Genomic DNA, 13557 nt, shown 5'->3' with positions numbered 1-13557 from the left:
AAAGCCTCCAGGTCGGCAGCTGTTCAAGCAGATGCGGAAGTTGTGGTACAGACTGTCCGCACACAACTGGTACAGGTATGTATGAGTTTAAAGGCACCCAAAGAATTTTATGAGGCTTAAAACTTAAATTTAAGAAACTCCAATTTCTAGTCATTCCTTCACATAGTAAGTTTCAATAACATTATACCATAACATATCGACATAAAGGAGCAAAGATACGATGTCGTTGTGTGGTGAGAACTGATAGAAAATCCAAGCCCTAATAGTCTGATCCGACTGTCCATCACAATTAGCGGTTCGACCAATGAGTGACTGCATGTCCGTCAAATATTTGCATTTTTATGTTTTAATTTTGCCTTTCTACGTTTTCGCAGAGGTGGGCGGGGCTATGGTATCGGTCAATTTAGTCGCGTGAAACTAATAGATCACCATGTAGCTTATTTTTGTGCTGCTTTTGAGCACTTTTGATAAGAAATCCGCATGCAAATGTGGTTAACAGTGGCATTAAATGTCAATTTCATAAAGATTACAGCAACTAGTATGTTTCCAGTTTTCAAGCATCATAAAATGCTCTGGGTGCCTTAAATGAAAGCGACATAAAAAATGGAATCTCCTACCATACTATGCTAAATATACCCAAAGTCAATTTCTTACTTGTTTTACATAAGTCCGTCATAGTTCTGGGATCTTCCACTGTTTGCAACTTATGTCGTGCTGACCCCATGTACATAATTTGAAAAGATTTGAAATAATTCAATCATGAGAAGGTGTACATGTAAATATACATGATATTGAAGGCAGGAGTAGGTAGCAAAACAATATGCAGAACAAATTATTATATGATTCATAAATCTCAACCTACAATAATGGAATATAATCAACAAAGTGTCAGAAATAATTGTTAACGAAAATATGAATTACAGTGGAATGATATCAAAAGTTTGCTTTCAGACATATTTCTAATCTTCATACTACAGATCGATGTGGGGAGAGACCAGCCATCTATTTTCAAGACACAAATAGGTATTGTACAGCAGTGTACCAATGTCAACTCGCTGGTACTTCTAAACGATATGCGACCAAACTGGATGTACACTGTAAGTATATTTTTACTCTCTTTTGCTCACTTGCTCCTACAAGGCTATGTTGATTTGATTATATCATCTGCTCGTGCATAAATTTTCATCCGTTTCAATGCAAAATGAGAGAAGAGATGCTATAAATTGAAAACAAAAAAAGTGGAATATGGATACTAATGTAGTAGAATGCCAATGACAAAGAAGGTGTGAAAGAACAAAAATGGAGAATCTATTATTCAGTATATCGTACTCTGTGTGTTCAGTTTTGTTCATCCTTTCTGAACACGAAAGTTTCATATTAATGACGGCAACTTTTTTTGAGGGTCAAACTTTTTTTTCTATTCGCACACCCGCATCAGTTTTGGGGGTCCCAGATGATGTCATCCATATAATCGAATCAACATGGCTTAGTTGGAACACAAAGGCTTAATGCTTGCAGTTGAGACATCAAGTGAACATTTTTTATTGACAGCTGTAAAATACTTCAAATGTGACTTTGCTAAAGGCTTGGTTTTATAGCCCGGTCGCACACAGGGTCACCCCTACTCTTCTTGAGAAGTGTGCTGGGTTCTTTATTTAGTCCGGCAGCTTTGAAAACTTCTTAGTAATTAGTGGTATACTATAGTATTCTAAATGAATGATTCTTTTCTCTATTTCTGTCATAGAAAAGATGGCAGAGAAATTAGCCTGTGTTTACACAATCTCTCACTGGTCGAGGTTAATCTAGGGGGCGGTAACAGTCGGGCCGACTGCTAGGAGCGCAATTTAGTCAGGCTTGCAGAGAAATATGCTGCATTTGCTCACACATGTTGCCTTACTTGTTCTTGAGCTTTACAGGCAAAATACACCTTTTTGAGCCTGTTAGCTCTGACTTTTGTTAATGAGTTGAATAAGCTTTCATTGGTGAACAACTTTGTTTAGGCTTAACTTTTATATATTATATAATAATCGGTCAAGTACATTTCTAAATAAAATTGTTATCAGAGCTTGCAAATGTTTGAAATCTCCAGTTCTCATGATATTTTTTCTATTGTAAATTCAATTTTGCATTACCGGTAGCAGCTGACAGGAGTTTTTTTTTAATGATGTTTGAAGTGCACTGTGAGTTGAAAACAATTCTATCACACAGTAGAAATGTAACAAATTCACGAAAATAAAATCGCCCCAAACAAGCTATGGGAGAGAATGAGTGAAACATTCCAAGATTCACAATATTCATTGCAATTTGATGAATTTATTTCGTTTTGTAGACCCACCCAGCCAACTGACATTCAGCAAGTCTCGCCCAATCGCAGTCCAAGGTCAACCATTTGAACTCTCCTGTCAGACGAATGACCTTGGAAACCCACCGGCGAAACTACATTGGACGGCAGTGACAGGAGGGGTCGTCACACCAGGGCAATATTCCAGCACGATACGGTTTGCGAGCGTGGATCATCGGAACATGGCGCCAGAACTAAAATGTTTCCCAACCCAACAAGGAAGTCTTGTGAGTCAAGAGGTCTTACAGAATCTGGGCGTCTCTGTGCCTTTGGAAACTTATTGTGAGTAGAACAGAATGTTTATAATAATTAGTGACTTATTTAAGTGGATTTTATGCAGAGTAACTGTTGATGCATTTTTCTTTTTACAAATGTCACATGCATGTGCCAAGAGCAATAAAGCTGAATCTGAACAATTGTAAGTTGGTAGGGGGGAGCATGGGTTGTTTTTTGGCATGAACTACAATGTGCTCTGTGAGTATACTATGTGTATCTTTGAATTAGTTTATACAAATGTACAATTGTAACGTTGGGTAACATAAATTCGCGGGGTACTTAAATTCGCGATTTTTCGAAAACGGGGTATTTAGGGATATGTGCTAGATGCAACATCAGTAATACCGCTAGAAATGCAAACTGGACAGACTAACATATTCAGAACACTGTCTGACAAGCTTCGATAACCATGCATTAGAAGTTGGCTACGTCAAAAACTCTCCGTCCCTTACTGTCACAGTCTGAGGGCTTCGTGGGAGAAATATACTACATAGTTGTTCGCTGGTTTATAAGACAAATATCACATCCGCTTCCTGCTCAACACAATTATTTACAATGCAACTTATCAGAATCTCTTTTGCTAACCTACAACTGGACTCTAAGTGTGATTAATCATCAAAACGCCTCTTTGTTGCTACAACCAATGGCTACGGCACTACGGTGAATTTTCCCGCTGCCATATTCGTTATCCAGAATCCTGCTATTCGGCAGACGACAAGAACACTTTTTTGTCTAAATGTTGTGTGTGATAGTGGACTGATGGCGATATTTTCCTCGAAGTTTGCTCTTAGCACAAGCAGAAGCACATGGACATAGTAGTATTACCATTTCTACGGCATCCAGCTAAGGCCCGATGAATAATGTACAAATTTCCATGACGGTGGGGGTCGACTTTGAGTGACGTTCTACCGACTCAACACACAGGTTGTTTCCAAAGGCCTGATGTGTGCGGTGTGCGTTTTTCGTGTATTTTTTTTACTTGGACACGTCTATATCCATAGCACTCTCCTCAAGCCAAGGATGGAACGAATAGCTATAGCTGCTGTATAAAATGTAATTAGCGGTAAGATATTCAAGACGAATCTTCTCAGATCTCTCCCGAAATAATGTTCACACCTGTCCGACAACACCGTCATTGTGCGTGCGGCGGACGGTAGTTTCAAGTTGCAATATTATGGTGTCAGCACGACTAGAGACAAAATCTACCATATATATGATTAGTGCAAAGATAGTACATGATACTGACAGAATAATAGAAAAAAAGGATGGTTTATTGTTCTGCTAGATTGATTTCAGTCAACCATTATCGGAAAAAAGGCGAATTTATGTTACCCAACGTTACATGTAAGTTTAGGAAATACCACAGATGCCAAAACTAACTTAAAATGATTGGCTGTTAGAAATGTATGGCTCACAATATATAGATGGAGAGCTTTAAACAAACAATCATCATCATCATCATCATCGTTCATCCGGATTACTCCGGTGGGATACAGTCAATAAAATTCTTCCAGTACAATTTGTCCTTCATGGCGGAAAATAACTCAGAACCTGAGAGTCCAGTGTCTCTTTCAATCAATGTCAATGTCAATCATAATGAACACAAAATGAAGAAGTTCCTTCCATGAACAATCCAGCTGACAAGAACTTAGAACAGGGCAAAAGTGCATAATTTTTCAGCCCTGCCATGGTATGATTTTGGCGAAGCTTTAGGAGCAAGCCCAATAGTGTGGTATACATCTGCTTCCAAAGAATTCCAAAACTATTTCATAGGCATTTCTTAGCTTTTTCTGTAATGTTTCTGCGCACACTCTGGGGACACCATAACTAGAGAAACTGTTATTCCAGCTACATGTATGTCACCATAGCGCATAAATGTACCTGGAAGTTAACCTCCTTGCCTGGAAGTACTTCTTCTTCTTCTTCTTCTTCTTTGGGTTAGGTAGCCAACATCAACTTGTTGATGAATCTGCTACACTTGGCTGATACGAGATGGAGGTTCGCCAGGCCTCCATCCGGGTGATTTGTAGTGAATCACCAACTCCAGACAGAAGAATTTGGACCATCGCACACCGGGGCATGCCCCTACTCTTTTTCGAAAGATGTGGTGGGTTCTTTGATGTGCGCGGATTGTGGCTCTCCCCAAACACGGGACCTCCATTTAACGTCCTATCCGAGGGACGTCCCCAACTCTAGAAGAGCTAGGCACTCATTCACACCTGAGTGAAGTGAGTGAAGTGCCTTCCCCAAGGGCACAATGTCCGGGCGCATGTTCAGACATGTCTGGGGGCAGCTCGGATTCGAACTGGGGTCCCCTTGTTTGACAGTCGGATGTTCTATCCAGTTCGCCACACGATGCCTCCAGTACATGTAGGTCTAAGGAGGTAATGCGTCCCAGATATCGTCCCAGATTTCAGACAGTTAGCAGTGTAACCGAATGAATTATTACACTGTCTTGCAGATCCTCCGGATTCAGACAGTGTTCAGATACTGAGTCAACAATTTAGTACTTCTGCTACCCTGCATGTCAACATCGGCGACCGGTTGGATCTTAACTGCACAGTGGGCGAATCCAACCCTTCCCCGACCATATCGTGGTGGAGGAATGGAGTCATCTTACGCGAGGGAGACTTGACATTGGTGATCGAACAAGTTTGGCGAACAGACGTGGGGGAGTATGTGTGCAAGGCGAGGATTGATGTACGAAATCCGGAAGTACATTGGAGTGTGTCCAGCGATCCTGTCACCGTATCTATATTCATTGGTAAGTTTTTGTTGAGAGCATTTCGTAGTCAGACACTAAAATGTACATGCATAGAGCACAGTACATGTATCTGACAGGGACATAACGACAACATCTTGTCATCTTCAAGATTGGTTAGCGACCTTAAGCTTACCTCTGGACCAAGAGGATGGGAGTTCAAATTCGGGCTGTTGTTAATCGCCTTACATTGCACACTACTGGAAAGGGTTGCAGTCCTTAGGACGGAACATAAAGTCATGGTCCAGTCTGTATATCAGGGGTTCATCTAAATCGGGAAAGAGGGGCGCTGCACCCTCTTGTTTCAGCCCAGCGCCCCCTTGTCGAATTCAGATTTTAGCTTAATACCCAGCATACAGCATTCCCTCAGCAATCGATTCTCCCACGAATACACAGAATTCACTCCCTTGTCTGTGTGTGCTCCCTCTTGTTTATTTTTTCTAGAAAAACCTCTGTATATTGTACCAAATGAAAAGAGTTCAACTTATAGGAATTTCTCCAATACAATGAAACTGCAAATATTGCACATAGTGTTTGTCTTCTCTGTCATGACCTGCGGAAGCTCTTCGGTGACCCTAACTGGATCAGGATCACTTTTTTTTGTTTCTTTCCAACAAAATTTGTATTCAAAAGTTTGATACCTGTAACACTTCTTCTGCTGTGCTATCACAAAAGAATAATGCATTGAAATAATAATTGAAAGTAGGAGTATTGCTTACCAGGTCCCGACAACAATTATTTAACTGTTGCAGTTATTGTCTCTAAGTAATAGAAACTGTTACAGTAGTTGGCTGGACTTATTCATTAAAAAAATCTTTAAAAACCTGTATGTACATTGTACATTTTGCACATACTGACAGTTGCTCTAACTCAATACAGCTCAATTGACAACCACAGCGAAAGCTGCATCCCCAACTGTTACAACTCCTCATGTTACAACCTTAAAGACAACAACAACAACAACGGAGATGGCAGGAATAGCGGAGCTGGATGCACAACACAACAGTTCACCGAAGGAACGCCAAGTGTTCACCACAGGAGAACTTGTGTTAATTTGTGCATTTGGAGCGCTGATGTCTATAACTGTGGTAGCAATCTGGGTTTGGAAGAGGAGAAAGACAACAACATCAGAAGGTATAAGATATAATCATGTAGTCTAATATCCAAGCAGATGTTGGGAGGAACAACTGTGACAGTTTTCTAGCTATCAGTTTCTGTTGTAAACAAGGGGCTAGGATACTGTCATGATTTGACCTCCGAACCTCTCCTCCCACACCATTATTGACGTACAGGTTGGTGCCCATCTCCGTTTCATAGCCCTGGGCCACACTGTGGTGCAATCACTGCAGCAGGGGGCTAGTCCACTGGCAGTGGAGTGTGTTTAACTTCCATACTGTTTCAGAAGTATGTACCATTTTTATAAAGTCTTTGGTAACATCTGCTTTGAGATAATGGGTATTTGCAGTCGCATAATATCAATGTACTGTAAATATTGAAGTGGTGTAAGTTTGGGCCCTGTAGCTGAGGTTGTTTCTCATTATCATTTTAATGTGTAATAATCATCTTGAGTACTCAGCAGGAGTGCAATTAGAGGAGTAAACCAGAGATAGAATAAGCTAGATACCAGGCAGGCTAGTTTCACATTATTGTGATTTACAGATACATGTACCTGCAATGTCAAGTGTTAAAATCATTTGATTTTGCTCCACTTCACTGATTTTTTTTCTTTTAATTTGTAAAGCCTTAGTCACTGGACCTGTGCCACGTTGGCGGCTGTGTTCTTAATCAAATTTGTGTTACCCTTGACTTTACAATGGGTATATAATAAAATATATAACGACTAAAAAGACAACAAAACACTCAAGTCAAAGCGTGAATAGATTTTGGTTTTTACTGATAAATTTCTTTGAGTTACTGCTCTTTCAACGTGCCGCAGCTTCAGTGGGATACCCACTTTATGATCAGACTAATTTGTTGTTTTTTATTGGTTCAGCATGTACATGTAGGGTTGCCCAACTAGCCAGAGGGAAGGACCCCTTATGATAAGACTAACAAGTTGTCAGTTCAAAAATGTTTTGTTTTGTGTTTCTAGAAAATGGGGCAAGTACAGATGGTAGCGCACCAAGGCAAGAGGTAAATCAGTAGCCTTTTTCTTTGTTCAAGTAACATTATATTGCAATATCATATTTAAGTACTGATAAAGACTAAGTGATATATCTGGCCGTTTCTAATTTTGGCACTGTCAGCTTTGTGTAATGTTAAACATGCTTTTTCAATTGCACGTTTATCACTTCAAGGAAGTTTTAGAATCTTTTTAGATTGTTGGTAATACTCTGGTAACTTAAAGTCTAATAGAATTTTTCTTTAATAGACTTCTTTGCCAGTCTTGCTGCCAGAGTTTAACATCCAGACAGTTGAAACAGGTAGGTTAAGTATTAAGTTCAATATCTTCAGACAGTCCAGTAGTAAAATATTACTAGTAACCATTGGCAAAAAATATGACTTGCAGTTCAAAATTTAAAACACGACTATAGATTCAGTAAGGCTTTCTATATTCCCTGCATTTCTCTGAATTAATGGTGATTTTGTGGTTAGGGTTGTTGAGTATCAGAATCGAAAAGTTCTGGATTTGAATCTCTGACAGGTTACGATGCAGGAAAAGTCACTCTATACCTGAAAGTCCTCAATAATAGGTACAAATGAGGTCTTAGCTTTGGTTAGGGGCATCCTCTTGGATAGGACGTAAAAGCGAGTGCACATGTTTGAAAAGTTCTACACCTCGTGCATGTTAGAAAACCATCTATAGTTATTGTGTGGCGTCGTGTGGCATAATGGATAGAACATTTGACTCAAACAAGGGGACCTGAATTCGAACCCGAGCAGCCCCCAGACATGTCTGGACATGCGCCCTGACATTGTGCCCTTGGGAAAGGCACTTAACACGACTTTCCTCACTTCACTCAGGTGTAAATGAGTACCTAGCTCATCTAGGGTAAGGGACGTCCCTCGGATAGGACGTTAAAAGGAGGTCCCGTGTTTGGGGAGAGCCACACCCCGCACACGTAAAAGAACCCACCACACCTTTCGAAAAAGAGTAGGCGCATGCCCCGGTGTGAGATGGTCCAAAACCTACAGTCCTATACAGCCCTTAGTAATAGCATCTGGCTAGTTGGGTAACCCTGGCATGTACATGCTGAACCAATTAATAAATAAATAGTTATTGACAAGAGTAGAGGTATACTCCAAGCAGAGGTTTCAGTCGGGGGACTTACATGTAGTAGTGGCCAGGATATTTTTCATCTCCTTCCCTCAAGAAATGTGGCCACTACTAAACATCTGCTTAAACTTAAAGAATAGAGTTAGGCCGGTCATTCCCTGTGTGAGCGAATCAAACCTTAGGCTATCGCTCTGGACCTAAGCTTCTTGAAACTAAATGTACAAAACTGGTGTGTTGCATTTGAAGGTAGTTTGTCAACAAACAAACATACAGATATGTAGACAGACAGTAAGGCAGGTAGACAGACAGACAGGCAGACAAACAGGTTCCATTCTTTTATGCTTTTCTGTTTTTTTTTACACAAAATACAGGCCCTACAAGTGATATTGACCCTCCCCCAGCAGCAGTTGGACTGACAGACCCAGTACAAGTTTCCTCCATTCGTCGACATGAACAAGAACCGAACTTTAACCCACGACTTCCAATAATGGTTTCCTTGAAGATGACCACTCCACAACAAAGACCAGTGGGCCATATTGACAACCCAGCACTTGACGATGAAGAAAGATTGCAGACTCTCCCAAAAGTCACATCTCCTGACAACACTCCAGACAGAGTTCTACATCTTAACGAAGAAACACCGCCTCCAAAAGAAAAGGCAAGAGCTTCCGTGCTTGCAAACAAGAGAAGCGAATGTAACTCAACGCTCAGTTCGATGTCCACGGACAAAGCCACGCGTCCGAAAGCCCTCGCGAACGCCAGACACCAAGAGGAAGTAAGAAGATCGGTGAGCTTGGATGAATCCACTAATTCTGAACCGCACACCCTTTGCTCCAACCTACCAGATTCTGTGAGCTGTCCGCTGCTCGATGAGATGATAAGCGAAAAAAGCGTCGCAGAAAAAGACCCGAAGATTCCGAGAGTTTCAACTTCGAGAGAGGGAGACTGTGAAGAAAAGCGATCGCCCAGCGGTCGCAAAAAGGACACAGGACCAAAAGCTGGATTGTTTGGAAGCATGGAGACAATTGCAGAAGACACCGCACACTTCAAAGTGAAGAAGAAAACACCGCTTGAAAACCAAAATGGAAGAAAAAGTCTGGATGTGCAAGCCCTGAGCTTAGGTGGAAACAAGGTACACACAGTACAGTAATTCAATTATTTTTACGTGACTAAAAAAATTTGCGGTAGGAAAGGAAAGGAGATTTTGATATTGTTTGAAACTGAAATTACTAATAAGCAGTAATACAATGCTAACAATGTTGTGGTTTCATGTTGGATTCCTCTAAATAAAACCACCATGAACATTTCAAAATCTACAGTGCTGTACAATATACAATTTCTAGGATTCAAAGTCAGAAGCGAAATTAGACATTGCTTTTTTATTCTATTCACTATCAATAAGAGAACAGTCATGATACTTTTTGTCAGATTTTATTCATTTCTATTATTCACCATATTTATCGAAAAAAGTAAGTAGGAGACTCGACATTGGTGTGAGTGGATCAAACCTTAAACCTGGTCTTTTGCAGCTTGTATATGTTAGTTGGTTAAAATCCTCCCACACCATTATTGATGTATAGACGGTGCCCATCTCCGTTTCATAGCCCTGGGCCACACTGTGGTGCAATCACTGTAGCAGGGGGCTATAGTCCACTGGCAGTGACGTGTGTTTAACTTCCATACTGTAAAGTATGTACCATTTTATAAAGTCTTTGGTATGACTCAATGCGCCTCTTGTCCAGAGGTGTCCTACCTGGGGCTTGAACCCCAGTCCTTCTGGTCCAAGTAATTTGAACCAGATGTGGTGAGAGACAGAAGCGCAGACCACTACACCACAGGGACACCCCCAACTTGTATATTATGTACTGTACAAAAATTGGTGTGTTACGACTTAAAGCAGTTTACCGGTTATACAAACAAACATGATAATAACTCTCATTTCCCATCACTCGTACAGGTGGCAATTACCATAGTCCAGATGATACAGAAACAGGCGGTTGATAGGGGTAATTTTGGCCTCCCGTATCACAAGTTCTCAGACTTGTGCCTACGACTCTACAATACTGGCAACAACTGGAAAATCCTGGCTGGAAAACTGGGTGGGTTCTTTTATAACTTTGTGATTATGTATATGAAATGTATATTCTAATGTATTGTAAACTGAAAACTTTTTCCTCTTGAGCAACCCTATCCCTAACACGTAAATGATAACATACGAGTAGAAAAAAACCCAGGACATTACTGTAAATCTAACTATTTCAACAGGGATTTTAATATTCATTTTATGTTTGGATTGGAGTTTAAAGGAGGTTTTCAAAATGTTTTCAAAGTCCAAGGTCGATACAACATAATATCATACAAAAGCACAAAAACATATTCCCAGTGTCATTTTTTGTGCGAAAATAAAACCACTGCAAACAGTTCAAGATAGTACTTTAACAATTTCTCACAATATTAAGTTCTGATAATTCTTGAAACATATTTTTTCAGGAGAGGGCATTCTACATGTACATTTACAGACATTTACAGATCACTTTTCTGAGCTAGAGCCATAATGATTTTATGACACTCAGTTTCGAAGAAGGAAGCAAATTGAAGAATACAGTACATACAAAATACTGTCATACTGTAATACGTGTACAATAATTATATACTGTAATACAATCAACTACTGACCAATCAAACCCTAAATTACATATGCCAAGTATAATGAAAACTATTATGTACACGACAGGACTCACGGTTGAAGACGTCCTGTTGATTGACAACTGCAGTGCCCAGCACGGTCTGCTCGCCGCCGAGATCGTTCTACGACACTGGCAGAGAACAGCTGACCAGGACGGCATGGCGGCCTGCAACCTGCAAAACCTTCAGGACATTCTGATAGACATGGGGAGGAAAGATCTGGTAGAAATGTTAAGTAAATAACGTTCAGGACGTACTGATAAATATGGGGAGGAAAGATCTGGTAGAAATATTAAACAAGTATATTCCCTTCAGGACATTCTGATAGACATGGGGAGGAAAGATCTAGTGGTAGAAATGTTAAACAAGTAAATTTACCTTCAGGACGTACTGATAAATATGGGGAGGAAAGATCTGGTAGAAATGTTAAACAAGTAAATTCCCTTCAGGACATTCTGATAGACATGGGAAGGAAAGATCTAGTGGTAGAAATGTTAAACAAGTAAATTTACCTTCAGGACGTACTGATAAATATGGGGAGGAAAGATCTGGTAGAAATGTTTTAAACATGTAAATTACCTTCAGGACATTCTGTTCTTAGGAAAGGCATACTCCACCTGCCAAATCTTTCCTCACTCCATCCAGGTGTAAAAATGGGTACCTGACTTTGGCTGGGGATGTAAAACTACGAGGCAATGGAAGGAGAGGGATGGGCTCTGTCTTCCGCAGTACCATGCTCTGTTCACAGTGGGTAATGACCCACTGCCTCTAATTATGGCCTCAAAAAGGCTATGTACATGTAACCTTTACCTCTTTACCACATGGATCATCTTGCCAAAAACGCTAACTACTGCCTAAACTGTTAACCTATTTCTATCATACATGTATAAAAAAGATAATCTGTTAAATATCTTAGAGCTGAATCAAAATTATAGCCTTTGCATGACACTGTAATAAATCAAATCCCTATTTTTAGACCTGTTTTTAAAGGATAGGAAAGGATCATTTGGAATTATACTTACATGTATAGGAATATTTCCAAAACATGCATGTAGGACAAAAAATGTAATTTGTAGTATACTGGTATGAATTTCTATTCTGCAAAGTATCAAATCCTATAGCTATGCAGACATTATAGAAAGAATATATTTTTGTAAATAGTTTGAGCCAAAGCTGGTATACATTTTGTAAAATGTGAATTATTCTAGTTTGCAGAAGAAAATGTATTTTGTAATGGTATGAGCAGATTTCATAATTTTTCTATCATATGAGCCAATTTCATACTTCATATATATGGCAAAAAAAGGAAATTTACTGGTAGTAACAGAAGCCATTTGACTTTAAATTTCTATACTGCAAAATATCAAATCCTATGCAGACAATATAGCAAGAATATATTTTGTAAATACATGTAACTAAGTCTTGAGCCAAAGCTGGTATAAATGTGAATACTAGTACTGTAGTAGTAGCCTGGAATCCATCCTATATTAGCATGACTCATAGCCAATCAGAGCTCTTAAGCCCCTATCTCACTGGACCTGTGGCACGTTGGCGACCTCGCTGTGATTGGGCAATTTGACAGAGCGCTCATAATCAAGTCAATGTAACACAAATCCAGTTTAGGACGCAGCAAAAATGCCAACGTGCCTCAGGTTCAGTGAGATCTTTACAAATACATGCCATACATGCTATTCAACAGGAAAGCAATCAGAGAAGCGTATTAGATCAAGAATAAGATGGACATCACGCTAATAAATATAAGTTGTAAATGTATAAAAATTTATATAGGAAACTCGTATGTTGGAGAATAATCTATGCAAGTCAGACCAAAAGACAGCATCACAAAGCACTGGGATACAATGCAGAATAAAGTTTATTCAAAACTTGTACAAACATTTACTAATTTTTTTCATGAAAGTCTCCTTCATTTTTCCTTTGATTTCCACAGATCAATAATATCTGAAGTGTAAAATTGTGTTTTTCTGAAGAAATATTACTTTCTGTTATGATTTTCTTTTAGTTAGTTTACTGTAATTCATCACTCTACATGAACATGTAATAAAGAAGGCTCCACCCCTGTGGCATCGCCAAAAATGCAGTAACTTTGAGTTCATTCAGCCCATGAATGTATCTTCATCTTCATATTGTAAGAATCTGGTGGATTATATATAAACAAATCTAAAAGAGGGATACACTACATTTTGTATCTTTCAGACTTATCGTAAAACATGTTAAAGCTAAACAAAATATATTGGTGAAAATTCCCAGTCTCAATGT

The 13557-nt window shown here is 39.5% G+C and overlaps 1 protein-coding gene across 2 annotated transcripts; it reads left to right on the top strand.

Moving 5' to 3' along the window:
- The first annotated feature begins 6247 nt into the window (after positions 1–6247).
- Positions 6248–11997, top strand: LOC136424458 (uncharacterized). 2 transcript variants are annotated; one of them, XM_066413061.1, is made up of 6 exons: positions 6248–6512; positions 7471–7511; positions 7750–7801; positions 8967–9727; positions 10553–10694; positions 11330–11997. In XM_066413061.1, exons 1-6 carry the CDS (start codon positions 6347–6349, stop codon positions 11521–11523), a joined length of 1356 nt encoding a protein of 451 aa, XP_066269158.1. In that variant the 5' UTR covers positions 6248–6346; the 3' UTR covers positions 11524–11997. The 2 variants fall into 2 exon arrangements, with proteins under 2 accessions (XP_066269158.1, XP_066269159.1); XM_066413062.1 differs by lacking the exons at positions 7471–7511; positions 7750–7801.
- Positions 11998–13557: the final 1560 nt, after the last annotated feature.

This window comes from Branchiostoma lanceolatum, chromosome 18, assembly GCF_035083965.1.
Source record: "Branchiostoma lanceolatum isolate klBraLanc5 chromosome 18, klBraLanc5.hap2, whole genome shotgun sequence".
Lineage (NCBI taxonomy): Eukaryota > Metazoa > Chordata > Leptocardii > Amphioxiformes > Branchiostomatidae > Branchiostoma > Branchiostoma lanceolatum.
The sequence above is the reverse complement of the archived record's forward strand: the minus strand, read 5'-3'. Positions and strand labels throughout refer to the sequence as shown.

What these genes read in the sequence shown, in the direction of transcription:
- LOC136424458 (XM_066413061.1), top strand. Translation starts at nt 6,347, where the DNA reads ATGGCAGGAATAGCGGAGCTGGATGCACAACACAACAGTTCACCGAAG. An exon ending in TGAGCTTAGGTGGAAACAAG is followed by an intron (nt 9,728 to 10,552) that starts GTACACACAGTA and finishes TCACTCGTACAG; the next exon opens with GTGGCAATTACCATAGTCCA. An exon ending in AATCCTGGCTGGAAAACTGG is followed by an intron (nt 10,695 to 11,329) that starts GTGGGTTCTTTT and finishes TGTACACGACAG; the next exon opens with GACTCACGGTTGAAGACGTC.